The sequence below is a fragment of the Vidua macroura genome, chromosome 2 (genome assembly GCF_024509145.1).
Source record: "Vidua macroura isolate BioBank_ID:100142 chromosome 2, ASM2450914v1, whole genome shotgun sequence".
In the NCBI taxonomy this organism is placed as follows: domain Eukaryota; kingdom Metazoa; phylum Chordata; class Aves; order Passeriformes; family Viduidae; genus Vidua; species Vidua macroura.
In genome coordinates, this window is record NC_071572.1 from 13,175,878 (window position 1) to 13,190,419 (window position 14,542).

General features: G+C 36.9%; 1 protein-coding gene across 1 annotated transcript in view; it reads right to left on the reverse strand.

Moving 5' to 3' along the window:
• Positions 1 to 14,542, reverse strand: part of POLA1 (DNA polymerase alpha 1, catalytic subunit) — a 185,085-nt gene that overhangs the window by 100,491 nt on the left and 70,052 nt on the right. The window contains 5 exon segments of the mRNA XM_053971586.1: positions 1,096 to 1,274; positions 8,468 to 8,642; positions 10,632 to 10,763; positions 12,272 to 12,404; positions 13,638 to 13,843. Coding sequence (XP_053827561.1) covers positions 1,096 to 1,274; positions 8,468 to 8,642; positions 10,632 to 10,763; positions 12,272 to 12,404; positions 13,638 to 13,843 — 825 coding nt within the window.

Consider the following 14,542-nt stretch of genomic DNA (forward strand, 5'->3'; position numbering starts at 1 on the left):
ACCAGTCTGGTAGGCTGGACAGTCATACAGCTTTCAGAAAACTTTACTGCAAGGTAAGACTTAGCTGTTGTGAGCCATCTTGGCTAAATCCTCACTCACAACACTAATTAATTCCAGGTGAAAGAGGGGATTTTTGGCTTGGTTTCAGGATTTCTTCTGTGGTTTGGTGGTGGAGATGTACTTTTTTTAAGGCGTTTGACATCCACTCCTCTCCAGTTAGCCCATCTGCAACTTGTCAAGTCTACATGCAATTAAATGTCTCTTATTTACAGCTGCGATGAAAAAAAAAAGTCAAGGATTCACAAAGTATCTCTTGATATGTGTCTTCTCCTCTTACATGCTTCCAAAGACTGCTTTATTTTGATTCAAAAAATGCAAAACATCTGCTGTTTGTCCAAATTAACTTAAAATGATTACTTTTAATTTAGATAAAAGATTTATTTGCTTTCAGTTTCAAGGTTTTCATTACTCTGAAGCTCACTAATTTGCCGATGACTAATACATACATAACATGCTGTACAGTTAAATACTTGGACCCACTTCAAGTTGTGATCCAAGGTCAGAGATACATTTTTTGGCAGAACTCCTCAACAAGAATGTACCCATATGACTTTTTATTCAATTCACAGAGACAGAAGGAAAGATAAAATAGAAAAACCTTACTCTCAAGAAGGGAGGTGGGATGTAGCAAGATAAACACAAGTTTAAAAAGCACTTTGTTCCAATTAATATGATTTAGGATAAGAAACTGCCACTGCTACACAAAAGTTTTATTAAATAGAGAACTAGAAGTTACTAATGTGTTAAGATAAGGATTCCTTTAAAAAGTAACAGCAACAATCATTCACAACTGTGGGCAAACAGATTAATGAAGCCAGATAATCTCACACATTGCTGAAATGCAAAAATGGGAAAAATATTTCAGCACTATCCTATCAGCAATTATCTGCTCCAAAGATATAAATAGCAGGACTGAAACAATATGGTATCTTCTCCTACATCATTTGAATCCTATCTGAAAAGCTGTTCTCTCTACAAGCATTTTTCTCTCTCACCAATGAACAGAAATGAAACAAACAAAAAAAACCAACTAACCGAACCATCAAAGACATTGTCATAAATATTTTCTGTTCCGCATTTGAGGCAGCAAAACTTGAATCTTTCACAATCCCTATATTTCTCCTCATCAGTGAGCTGAGCTGGGCCACCAACCAAGGCATCATTCTCATCTTTATGGTAATGGTGATGGACTCTGAATTGGGAGGGATCCAGTCCTATTAATAAGAAACAAAAATTTCAAAAGACTAAGAGGTCAACCATGCAAGCAGGCTTATTTTTCATATGCTTGGTGAAGCAGATTCAAAAGAAAGTTACAAAATGTAAATTCAGAAGCTGAAAATCTCTCCTTAGCAAAACTTCCTCTATAAAACATAAATACATTCTACAATTTTTAACCATGAATAAAGGTTCAGGAGACATGAAGAAATCATCTTACTTATCTTCTTACGCAAGATTGCTTTATAAATAAAACAAGCACGCTGCATTATCATGGGAGTATGCAAGAGAACATTTTGTTTCTGAGGAAACCACTCCTAAAGGATAGCTTTATTGTTATTTCCTTCTTAAGTTACATTGAAAATATTTCAATAAAAATGTGCATTGTTATTAAGAAACAGTCTTTAAATCAAAATGGCACCATTAATACCAAAAACAGGGAATAAAAACCCCATTAAAGAAACACGGGTGCACTGCTATTACCAACTCCTTCAAGTCCGTACACAACTGCCAACTCTGATTTCAATGCAGTGGTCGATTTCATTTTGGCTCAGTGGTTAACAGCATGGAGGTTTCAATCTAATGCAGTGGTTAAAATTCAGCAGCAGCATTTAAAACCGCAGCGCAGGAGACAAAGTGCTTTATTTTTGATTGCCAGAACTCAAGATTTTAAACAAATAAATACACAAAAGAGATCCCAGAAATACTGAATCAACCACAAATAAGTAAATAAGCAAGCAAGCACGAAGTTCACTGTTCTAAGAATAAGACTGCCAAAGTAAACTTAATAAAATCCTCAAGTTCTGTCATCCTTTGTCATGTGCAACATTTTAAAAGTCCATGCATCTCATTTACAGGGTTTTTTGTTAACTTTAGGAAAAAAACACATGTTCAGAAAAAAAACCTTAATTGAATGAGCACGTAGGAGAAAACCTTCAGAAAACTATGGCTCACTTTAGTAGTAAAACAAAAAGATCAGAGAAGCACTTTAAAAAATATTTTTAACAGACATTAAGCAAAGTAACAGATTACCAGGTATTAAACCATATCCTGTATAAATTTCAGTTTAAAAAAGTAATAATTCCTATAAGAAATGTAACCAAGATTACAAATAGAAAGTGAAGCTTCACCTTATTATAACTGTACCGTGACACTTAAAGACAATGGTTAGGAACAATATTCAGTTAAACTACACAAATATTATTGCACTTATAACATTGTACAACAACAGCTGTGTTACACAGGCAGATTGTCTTTACATAAGAGATTTTATATGTCTGACTTTAATACTACTATTCTGAATTTTTATGTTGCAGTCTTAAAACAAATTCAAGCACAAGGAAAAACTCCATTGCCAGATAAGTTTATTTGGGCCTTGACAGAATATGGGTTTCACTAAAATTTATTCAATCTTCCCGATTTTCCAAAAGAAAAAAATGTCAATGCAGAAAGGTAACAATTCACCTCCAGGAGGCTTCTAAACTTTTAATACAGTTCTCCACTATTCATTTAAAGAAAAAAAGCAAAAGCAAAATACACTAATAGCATGTTTTACACTTTAATACACATGGTATCCCCCAAAAAAGACTGTAGGGTTTTTTTCTGGTTTTTTTTTTTTTTTTTTTTTTTTTTTTAATAGAAGGGTTGGTAATATATATGCAGCACACAGGTAGTAGATAATAAGTTTAGAAAGGGAACTGGAGTTCAGTATTCAGATTTTGCAAAAAATCAAGTATGCAGTAGGTTGGATCTAAGACAGTAATAGTGAAAACAAAAATTCTCAGTTTACTCTGAGTTCAGAAGTGGAATGAAAAACATCATTCCAACTTTCTGATACAGATACCATTACAGTTCAGCTAGAAATCTTTGGTTGCTTCTCAAAACGCAAATATGGAGCAAAGTAGCTCACTAAAAGATAAAAGGAGACAAATTCTGGTTTTCAGACAACTGCAGTTTTCCAACACTGAGTCAAAAACAGTGACCAAGTATTGGTCTTTTTATATTAATTTAACAGAAAAAAAAATTGATTGTGAGAATTTAAATCACACCTATCTCTGAACTTTCTTAGCTGTTTTGGCTGGAAAAAACAACAAAAAAAAATATTGTGCTGAACCAAGCATACATCTAAGTTTTGGTGTGCAAACAGCCACAGTAAAATAAAAGGGACTACAAATCAGGCTTTGAAAGACCATGCCTACCTTAATTATCCTGTGGAATTGGGAACTATTTTATTTATTATCTCCTTTCAGGAATAGTTAGTTGGTTCAGTTAATCCATTTCAGCACCTACCTCGTATCCTCTCGGACCAGGTCACACTGGTCACATAATTTTACTTGGTACACAAAACAGGGGCTAATTGAGTGGTGAAAAAAAAATAATATCTGGTTTTGGTAATTCTTAAATGAATAGGATAAGACTAATCAGTGAACTTTGAACTCTTTTTTTTTTTTTTTTTTAACCCTCATGACATCAAGAAAAAATAAAAATCAAAGCGACTTTGACTTACTCTGACAGGAAAAAGTCTTCAGGGCTATCATTAAATTACCTGCACTGCACGAAAGCTTTATCACCTCACCAAAACGACAAGGCCGGGTGCGGGACAAAGCACTGCAACGTTACAAACGTGCAGAGTGACCACCCGCGTGAATACGGCTAAGTTCGGGCACTTGTTCCTGAATTATTTCAGAGAGTTATTAAAGTCATTACTAACTGGCAAGCAAAGCGGATCACTCAAGAACCTGAAAAAACGGTCAGAGATTTTTACCACACGTAGTATTTTAAAAGCAACATTTCTGCGGATCGCTTGTGCCTTTCCTTCCCCCGCGGGCACAGGGGCGCCGTGGGAGCGCCGCGGCCGCCGGGCAGCCGTGCGGGGGCCGGGGCTGTTCCCGGGGGCTGGGGCTGTTCCCGGGGGCCGTTCCCGGGGTCTGTCCCTGGGGGCCGTGCCGGGGCCGTTCCCGGGATGCGGCATTCCAGCCGCAGGTGCTCGGGGCCCGCGGCGGCTCCGCCCGCACCTTTCCCCAGAGACCCCGCGCGGGAGGCCGGGAATCGGCAGCCGGTGCTGCCACCCCGCGGCCGGCGCCGCGCACTGCAGCGGGGCCCGCGGGGCCGGGGCCGCCCGCCCGGCCGGGCTGCTCGTTTGCTCACTCACATCGGTACTGCTGCTTTAGTCATTCATCTTAGCGCTGTCTCTTCTATCCATTCTTATTTTCATTCTTTCTTTTATTCATTCCAACGCGCTTTAACGATTCTCAGGTCTGGAGCATCTCAGAACACCCAGCCAGACCACAAACAGCAAAGTTCACACACTCTAGGGCTAGTTACTGTATTGCCAGGAAGTTTTGTCACGACTTTAATCTTAATTTTCATCACTCTCATTTCACTCCCTAATGTGAGCAAAATAACAAAAAAGTCAAAACCTGAGGTAAATTATTCGTGCCACAAGGAGAGCATCCATCCTGATTTCTGTCTGGAGAGTCTGTCTATGCAGCTGCTACACACTATATTAAAGACACCTAAACGATTCTCTACCAATATTTTTTTTTAAAAGACAATTTTAAAAGCCAATATATTTGGTGTTTCCTTACAAGAAGCAGCTAACACACAGACACTACCTCAAAGCAGGGAGCAGAACTGGGAAGTACTCCTAATGACAAGCCTCATCAGGACCCAGTAATGACTCCCTAAAAGCAGCCAGCCTTCCTAAGAAATGCCCAGTGCCAAGCAATCTGCAGAGCACCAATGTGCACATCCCTCTGTAAGGCAGCAGAACACCATGATACTGTCTCTTTCAGAACATCATGACACTGTCTTGGACAGCAGTCATCAACTTCCATCATTTGAAGCAAGTAATATTCCGTAGTGACAGCTACAGAAGTCCCATGGTTAAAGAACTCTGCTTCCACATATGCTTATTTCTGACAACACACAAATAAGATGTAACTTTTCTTTGAGACAAGAAGCAGTACTTACATATTAACAAAAAACTCTTATTTGAAATACAGTGAGAGAATTGCTGTGCCATACAGTTCTTCCAGTTTAAAAGCCAGATATCTTAAGGATAAAGTAAGGTCTCCAAGATTTAGGAAGATCAGATTTATTCAATGATATAACTGATTAGACTGCAGACTTTATTTAGTTTTACAAACTGAGACAATCCTCATCTTGTCACTGCATTTCCTCCGAAACTTGAAGACAAAGAGAGTGAATGCAGGAGTATGCCCAGGAGGTTCTCGTTTTTAGCAACAATGAACTTCCATCTCTCAAACACTCAGCAGACCTCCTACAATGCTCCAAAACAAAAGGTGGTTTTCAACTCGATTCCATAGCAAATAAATATTATATTGAAGGGGTTCTCTGCAATTTTTAAGTTGCATTATTTGCTCCCGTTCTTCAGTGTCTAATATAATTTTAAATGACTTGCTTTGAGCACAGATAGTACAAAGAACTTTTCAGCACTTTGATGTGAGCCAAGCTTCCCTAGCAGAGTTCAATTTTATCTACTCAGACTAGCAGGGTGACAGGAAACATTGACCTTATAAATATGCATTATTGTAGATTCTGTTAAACATGCAGCCAAGATCTTTTTTCTACAAACACTCTCCCTATAGAGACACACATTCTACATAATACAGTAAATCTGATCAGTGGAGGAAGACACGCATAGTGAGAATGCAACAGGGTTTTTTTCCATGGCTATGATGCTTACGTATCCTTCAGAAGGGGAAAATGTTCCTTTTTGCAACAAGGTGGGAAAAACAATGGGAATTTGGATGTAAATAATGATGAAAATCATAAGTAGAAAAGCCCAACTTAGCATCACAGATCAGTAAACAGTTTCTATATTTGCTTGTTTTACCAAGTTGGACTCAAGTATCTTGTACTCTCTATCTTACAAAGGATTTTTGATTTTTATGAAAGAAAACCACTTGACTGTGCCTCCAGTACCCTTAAAAAAAACCCTGTAAGATAACTTCAGCTTGCAATGACTAATGTACAGCTCTGATCAAGTGCTGTACATGAAAACCTAAGCAGATCAGAAGTCTTGAAAGAGACCTGACTTTACCCTCAAGCACAATTTAAGCTTTGCCAAGAAAACAAAGCTAGGGAAGGTGATAAAATTTTGACTGTACAGCAAGGTCAAACTGAACACACTTCAGATCTAAGACTGTAATAGATACATACAGGTTTTCAGACTGACAATTGTGGACTATTAATAAACTCTCAGCTGCATGATGCTATTACAGACCATAAAAGAAATCTTCATCTGGAACGTACTAGAGTGCAAAAAGCAGCACAGGCACTTGCAAACAGTAGGTGCTATCAAGTGGCACAGAGTTTTTATGATCTGGGTAGTTAATTTAGGTGCCTGAAGGAAGACAGACTTTTCTGAAAATCTAACCTGTTGTGGAGAAAGAACTCTGAGTTTGAGCTTAACTCGGTAAGACTAACAATCTTTGCCAGTAAAAATAAACTAGCTTCAGAAATCGTTCCTGTCTTTTACCCAAATGAAGTACAAGTTTGCTGCCTATTTTAAACCCCTTCAACCTAACGAAGAGTGCTTGACCTTTTCAGTCAGGCATACCACACAGTCGACTCTGACATCAAGGGAAAGTTGGATATCAAGGCCTTGCCACATAATAAACAGGATGATTTGTGTGGTCAGCCTGCATGTGTGGAGCTCTCAAAACATAAGAGCTGCTGAGGACACGTGGAACATCAAATGCCTCCAAGAGACACCTTTGCTGACTCAGAAAAAGCAGAATTTGTGTCTTCAACCCCTTCTCAACAAGTCAGAAATGGAAAGAGCTGCATGTTACAAGGACTGTCTTGGGAGATTAAGATCCTTCATGGCTATCATCCTCCTTCCTGAGAAACAGCAATGCACCTTTCTTACACACATCCTAAGTACAATCTCCAAGCTAATCAGCTGTTACTAAGGGAACTACAGAGATGCAGTTACACAGGTGAAGGGTCCTGAGGCTACCAGGTGATTTTTAACTGGCCAAATCCTGGATTTTGGCCTCCTTTACCTAAACAGAAAATGCTGACAACTAACTCTTCCTTTGAGCACTGCAATATTCTGAACTAAGTAATTTCTGCAGGTAATTTCTGGACTTCTGTAGACATGGACATAGCATAAACTATTAAACTGACAGTGCAACTCTCTAAGAAGTTCTCCTAGAGAAAAGGCAGTCTTGTTAAGAATTTCATAACCAGCAAAATTAGTAACTTTTTCATTTCCTTCAGCAATAGTTTTAAAAATAATGAACTACAAGAGAGTTATAAATCACATGATTTCTGTTTATCAAGTAGATCAGTCAAGTCTGTTGGTTAATCACTTTTGGGGAGGAAACACTAAAAGGAATACACACACAGAACATAGCATTTTCAAGAACAGAGACTCAATAGAACTGTAAACAAATTCTCAACCTTTCAGTTTTTCTAGGTAAGAAGCCCAGGGAATAGAGAAGAAAGAGGCAATCACAGTTGGGCAGAAAAGTCTCTAATTCTAATTATTAGACATCCTTTTAAAAGGAAAAACAACTCTAACAAGAGCAATTCCCTGTTGCTCGATTGAATTAAAACTGTTGATTTCATGGATCACTAACATTAGGTTGTTTTTGTTTTTTTTTTTTTTGACAGCACTACTTGGTTTTGGGACCGCTTAATTCCTCCATATGAAGCAGTTAAAACTGTTACTAAGATTTTATGTTTCTGTCATCCACTAAGTCAGTTCTAGCAATCAAATCTTCACTTACATCCTAGTAAAAATTTGTATTCTTTCATTGTAATTATGACTGTTTTTTCCCCTGGGAAGATGCCAGAGATGCCAGCATTTCTCTCTGGAAAAATATTAGTTCAGATGCACACTCCAGAACTCCTTTAGTAACTTAAGAAAATCTCAAAGACATGCAATAATACTGTCATTTCTGAAAAGCAGATTTTGCAACTCTGTACAATGATTGTAAGAGTAAATTCATGTTAGTGATCACCATCTGAAAAAATATTATTCTGCAGAAGTCATAAATACACTTAGAGTCCACACTGCTTTCCACAGGCTGTATAACACAAGCTATTGTTCAATGTAAAAAGACTGATCTGGGGAAGCATTTCTGTTGAGAAACATACATTAAAACCTCTCACTTTGGATCTTCAAATTCTTCAAATAAACTGAATTTAGAATACTTACCTAACCAGGTTGCAATAAGAACAGAATCAATTCCCTCTATGGGCACACATATTCTAGCAACTACTGGATGTATTTGCTGTGACAGGTAGTACTGATTATCAATTTTAAGATTTTCTTGCTTTTTTAACTGTTCTGGAGCATATGCTCGCTGGCTGGCACTGAGATCTGATCCATCCTAAGGAGACACATACAAAACAAAGTGTGAAAAAAGTCTATACAAAGGATTATGCTTCAAATATTATGCATTATTTTAATGCAAAATTGTTACACACTCTTTTGGTTGATTTATTATGCATCCAATACAAATCCAGCAGTAGTAAAAAAACTGCACTGCTGATGCTGGCATCAACTAGCAAGTTCAAGAATGCAAAACCAGCTTGTATTATTGTAGCTACACGTGCAAATCAGTACGAGTAGACAGAGTAAACAGTCCCATCTGTCAATTCTGAAATGCACAATGAAAACACATTGTAACCATCAGCCCAGTTAAAAATACACAGAGGGCATGAATTTTGGATTCACTTTGTACTAAACCAGCATTATCATTTTGCACAACAAGCAAATTCTAAGTCGTGGATATCAAAACTGTATCTGTTTTGCTAGGAAATTTATATTCTTTAATTCAATAAAGAAATGAATAGAATGAATGGTCAGAGAATGGACCAGCACTCATTGGCATACGAATAAATAACAGAGGCAACAGCATTGATTAGAAAGAGGAAATTCTAAAATATTCAGAAATACTGAAAGAAATGTATGGTGACATTTCAAACCAAGAGAGAAACACCACTTAGAGGTTAAAATATACATTACATTCTTCTCCAACTTGAAAGAGGAAGATAAGGAGAAAATAATTCAGTTTGGGAAGGCAATATCTAAATTGAAAACAATATATGCGGAGGAATTAAGTATCAGATCTAAGATGACAGTACTCTTGGAAAATGTAATTCATTTAAATCTGTAGAATCGTAATACCACTCCTCAACTGCCCTAGGAAATATCATTTTTAATATATGTCAAAAATTTTACAGCAAAACTCAAAGCAGTATTTTTGCAAGATTCCTTAATAGACAAACCTTTTTTAGGAATGGGGCAGGGTGGGGCGAAGTACCACAACTGTTTTGGGTTTTTTTTTTTTTTTTGCCAAGTACAATCTCTTTTTTGATTTTTTTTTAGCAAAATGGAACAAATTAATTAATACATGACACCTTCATTTCTTCATTTAAGACAAGCTACTGGTTTCAATAGGGTCAGCAGCCATGGACTGAAAACCCATCACTAATAAAGACAGACTGCAAGCCATTGGCTCCTCCTACTCCTTTCAGACAACTTAGTATTCAGAACAAAATTAATTTAGGACTATTCAGCTCATCCAGCTGCTTTGCAAAAATAATTACAATGCAACTCCTTCAGCTCCCTTCTTTCAACAAGTATATTCTTCTCTTGTATTGTGCCACTGCTCAGCCGCACCCGTGGCCCAGCTCTCAAAAGTCTTGGCAGCTTTGGGGTGCCAGGCTAAGAACTCTCAATTAAGTCAAATGCAGTATATTTTGGTTTGAAAGTAATGAAGGAGCTGAAATAGTCACATTGTCAAGTTCATCAGCTCGGCCTAAAAGATCCCTTGGTCCATCTAACTCAACCTACACTTTTTTTTTAATTAACAGAACCAAAGTGGAGTATGTATTTGTAAAATAGTGCTAAGCATTTATAGGATAAACACCTGAAACCAGAAAGTGGCTCCAATTTCCCAGTCTATACATCAGAGGTACCACCAGATCCAGTAACTATGAACTGAATGGACACAGGTTGAGACTGGAAAAAACAATGACACTATTTAACCAACAACAACAATCATCTTTCCACTAATGAAAGGTTCTCCACCACCAGAATTTTCTTCTGCTTAAAATGAAGACTAGGCTTTTTCTTTAAAGCCTAGTTCCAAACATTAATTAATTCAGAGAGATTTTACCAGTCACTATATGGAAATAGTTGCTGAGCTAATCACAATGCTCTATAAAACTAAATTTAGTACAGAAAACTGGTTTAAAATGTAAGACTACCTCACCAAAAAGAAATGCCAAAACGTATTTTCCCAGGAGCTGAGCTGAATTTTTTTATCTCAAAACAATACCTAGTATTTAGCTATAAAAAAAGACATTTTTACCTGACAAATGATATATGACACTGTGTCTCCTGCCTTCACCTTTCGGCCTCCATGAGAGTTTATCCACATGGCAACATGCACATGTGGCAAGGCTTTTTTGTCAGGATAATCCTGGGGATCTTTTGTCAATGCCTAAAATATCAAAGGGGAAAACGGAAACATAACTGTGAGAAAAATCTATTACTTCAGTGATGGACAGCTCAGAACTTTAAAAGACAAGATTACATAGCAGCTATCTTCATCCATCTACTATTCACAACTTCATCTGAAACATAAAGTAAGATAAAAAAAAGGTAACAAACATATTTGCCATATAGTAAGTTCTAGGTACCAGTCCTTCAAATTTTAGAAATGTTATTATTAATAAAACAAAAGGATGTTTTTACAATTACTATCTAAAAAAATGCATTAGCATTATGATCATAATGCAATTGTTTTAAAATTAAACTAAATTGAAGATGACAATATTACGCAAAATACAAAAACAGAGCCAGAGATTGCCCTCCTACTGATCCATTAAGGTCATACAGTAAATCTGAATATTGTGTAGCTAACAGTATCTAACAAGCTCTGCAGCAAGAGGGTACAACTAAATTTAAATATTTCTGTGTATCTCATACTACTGAAATTCCACTGTGACTTTTTCCTTTAAACAAAATAAAATGCTACATTTAAATATTTATTGTCATCTCAATTCTTAGGAACAACTTCTATACTTGACTTAATAGTTAAATACATTTTTTTCCTGAGGTAGTAAAACAGAGGAACTTTAGGACTTGAAAGTGAACATTTTGCTATATATAGCTTTTACAGGGACACTAAGCACTCTTAGAAGATTTGCATCAGAACATTCTTTTTTTGAGCCAACCATAAAATTCAGTGATTTCTCCACACTCATATGACAACCTGAAAACATTTTTTAACTGATTAATACAGTCTTACAGAGCAGACAGATGTCCAGCTGGCAAAAGAAACAGATGTCAGATAAACAGTTGATAGATCTATTCTATTAGAAGCATAAGAGGGGCGTGAAGTTTATTGGTGAAACACCCCCTGCAACAGGAAAGGGGAGTCTCTGAAGCTAAAAATACAGTTTTTATCATTGAGGATTCATTAAAAAAAAGATCAAAACTGCAATGCTGTTGCTAAAACTGCTGTAGACAAAGCAGAGTATTTTACTTCTTGTTGCAGGAAAGTCTTGAATGAGGTCTCAAAACGACTATTAGCTTTTTTATACAGAGCTTTCTAGGGAAATATTGTTAGGGTTTTCTAGAAAACAGAGTATTTGATTACTTTCCATTGCATTCTTCAGTTTATGCATTTCAAGCCTGAAATACAAAGTAATAGCTTAGGAAAGAACTTCTGAAAACATTGTATCATTCTCAAAGTGCAGAATGAGCCTGGTAAACAGCAGGATCGGACAAGACACAAAGGTGTTACTCTGGAGCCTCCAGCCCCAGTAGGGCTTTTTTCCCCTCAAATTGTAGGATCTTCACAACATGTCCTGAACTATTCAGTACCTAATAAAAATCCTGCTATTTCACAGCATCATAAGGATTAAAAATATTTTTGTCAGCAGTCAATATATTCAGGAACAGTAAAGTTTTTCTGAGAGAGAAAACAGCTGCAAAATCACTTACCTTGTTTATTTCAAACTGATTTGCTGGGATCTGACCACTGACCACATTTTCTCCAATTTCCATAAGTCGCCTTTGAATATTTTCCACAATTATGTCTCGGGGCTGATCAGAAAGAATCTGACCAATTACATAGCTGCAAAAACAGTACAAAAATTAAGAAAAGCTTGGCACGTGCAAAGCCATTACAACAGACACAATCTTCTCTTCCCCTAGATTTTCTCTAGACATTAAAGACCTCGAGGATGAAGTCTGATGAAAAATTTATAGAAATTTACCGGTATATTTTATGTTGTGTTTTATTTATTTACTTATTTTACTAAAAGCAAATTATTGCAAATAGTTCTAAAGCTAATGATTTTGAATGGGTGAGTGCAACTTTCTATTTTCTTCTGCCATATCATTTTTCCATTTATTATTCCATAGCAGGTATCTTAAGATGGGGGAAAAGAGAACATATCAAGTAAGCAAAGTCTTGCCTATTGCTGCAAAATGTGGTTGGAAGATCTGCCAGCTGCAGAAGAGTTAGTCACTAAAGAACACTCTCCAACATTTGTATAGCTTTAATTACTAATACATTCCTAACTTGGAAAAATTTGCTTCTATTATGATGCATCTTTTCTTAGAAAATGCAAGTCTTAAGAACAGTAAGCAAGTGTGTGGTGTATTTTTACAGATGTGAAAGTATTCATTTTTGGATACATTTGGACCACGAGCTGTTTAGGTTTTCAAGAGGCATTACACAATGAGTCAGCACCCAGATGACCACCTCTCCACTCTCTCTAATTTTCTTTCTATGGGGCTAAATGTATTACTTCTACTGAATTAAAGCATTAAAATGCCCTGTGCAACGACAGTTAATCCAGTATCCATCATAATGAAATCTCATGGCAAAAGGAAAGAGAAGCAGTCTTGGGAAAAGGGACCACCTCTTCAGGCTGCACCCAGTGCACTTCCAGCTTCTTCAGAGGGTGCTGAAAGTGCTGAGCACCAGCTTCTTTAGGAAATAAAACATCTGACCTAGAACCTACAACTCCGAATGCTGACAGCGTCTATCATATTCACAAGATTTCAGCTCTGATTTATTAAATAATATTTACAACACTGACAACACAAAAGCACAGCTTCCACAGCAGACACATAACCAGAGAGTGAAATTTGGAGACATTTGGACTTGCACAGGTCTAACCTGTTACCAATGGCAGAAGGTAAAGTTTACATCTCGTCCAAAAATCAGCTAAGTCCTAACACTGATGTTAGTTACCAACTGTGATCTTCAGGAAACACAGTATCAACTGTTTAGGAAAGTAAGTACAAATGTTTACTGTTTCAAACAGAGCAAAGAAGACAATGCCACAAAGCAACTTACTTTCCAGTCTGTTTAGCAAGATCACACCAGTCTCTCCGGACTATGTCCAGCCCTTTTAGCTCTTGTTTAGTTACGTATTTCCCATCTCCTGTTGGTTCCACACTCAGAGCAGCATATTTCTTCTTCTTTAACAATAGTAAGGACTTAAAAATTCCATCAATATCGATTTCCAACAATTTGTACAGCTTGTTCACTTCACTTTTGATCTGCAAATGTACCAACATTAACAACAAATTAACGATGGAAAAATTCAACTTCCATATCTGAATGCATTGTTCTTAAGTTTTAAAACAAGTTACATTACACACTGTGTATTTGCATATACATTTTAAAGACTGGTCAGATATAATTAATTAATTACACACTAGTAACTACGAGCTACTACTAAAATTAAGGTTCACCCATTGACTTTTTCAGTATCTACAGCTTGGTACATCTAACTCCTTAATAAAATTAAGCAAGGCAGATAAACATGAGACTGAAGTGATCTTGGAGATAACTGACACCAGCTCATTTTACTAGAACAGCTACTCCATCTAACTTCTCATATAAATTAAGCAAACAAGGGATTTCACAGCAGGGATCTACTTACTAGGCAAAGACAAGAGATGGTCACTTAGACAGAAAAGGCAAATAGCCTGATAGAAAAGCTATCTTGCAAAGACACATTTCTTTCTTCCCACTCTCACCCTAAACCATGAAGGGGAGAAAAATTATGACTGCAGACCAGAGCTCAGTGTGTGCATGTTGAGGGAAAACAGGCAAGTTTCTTTTATCCTTCCCCACAATACACCTACCTTTTCTGATTTCCTGATTTCCTTGAAAGGAAAAGGTGAGTTTTTTCTACACTCAGGCCATGTTTTATGCATATACAAAAGTTTCAAATGGCACTGATACGTTGTCTT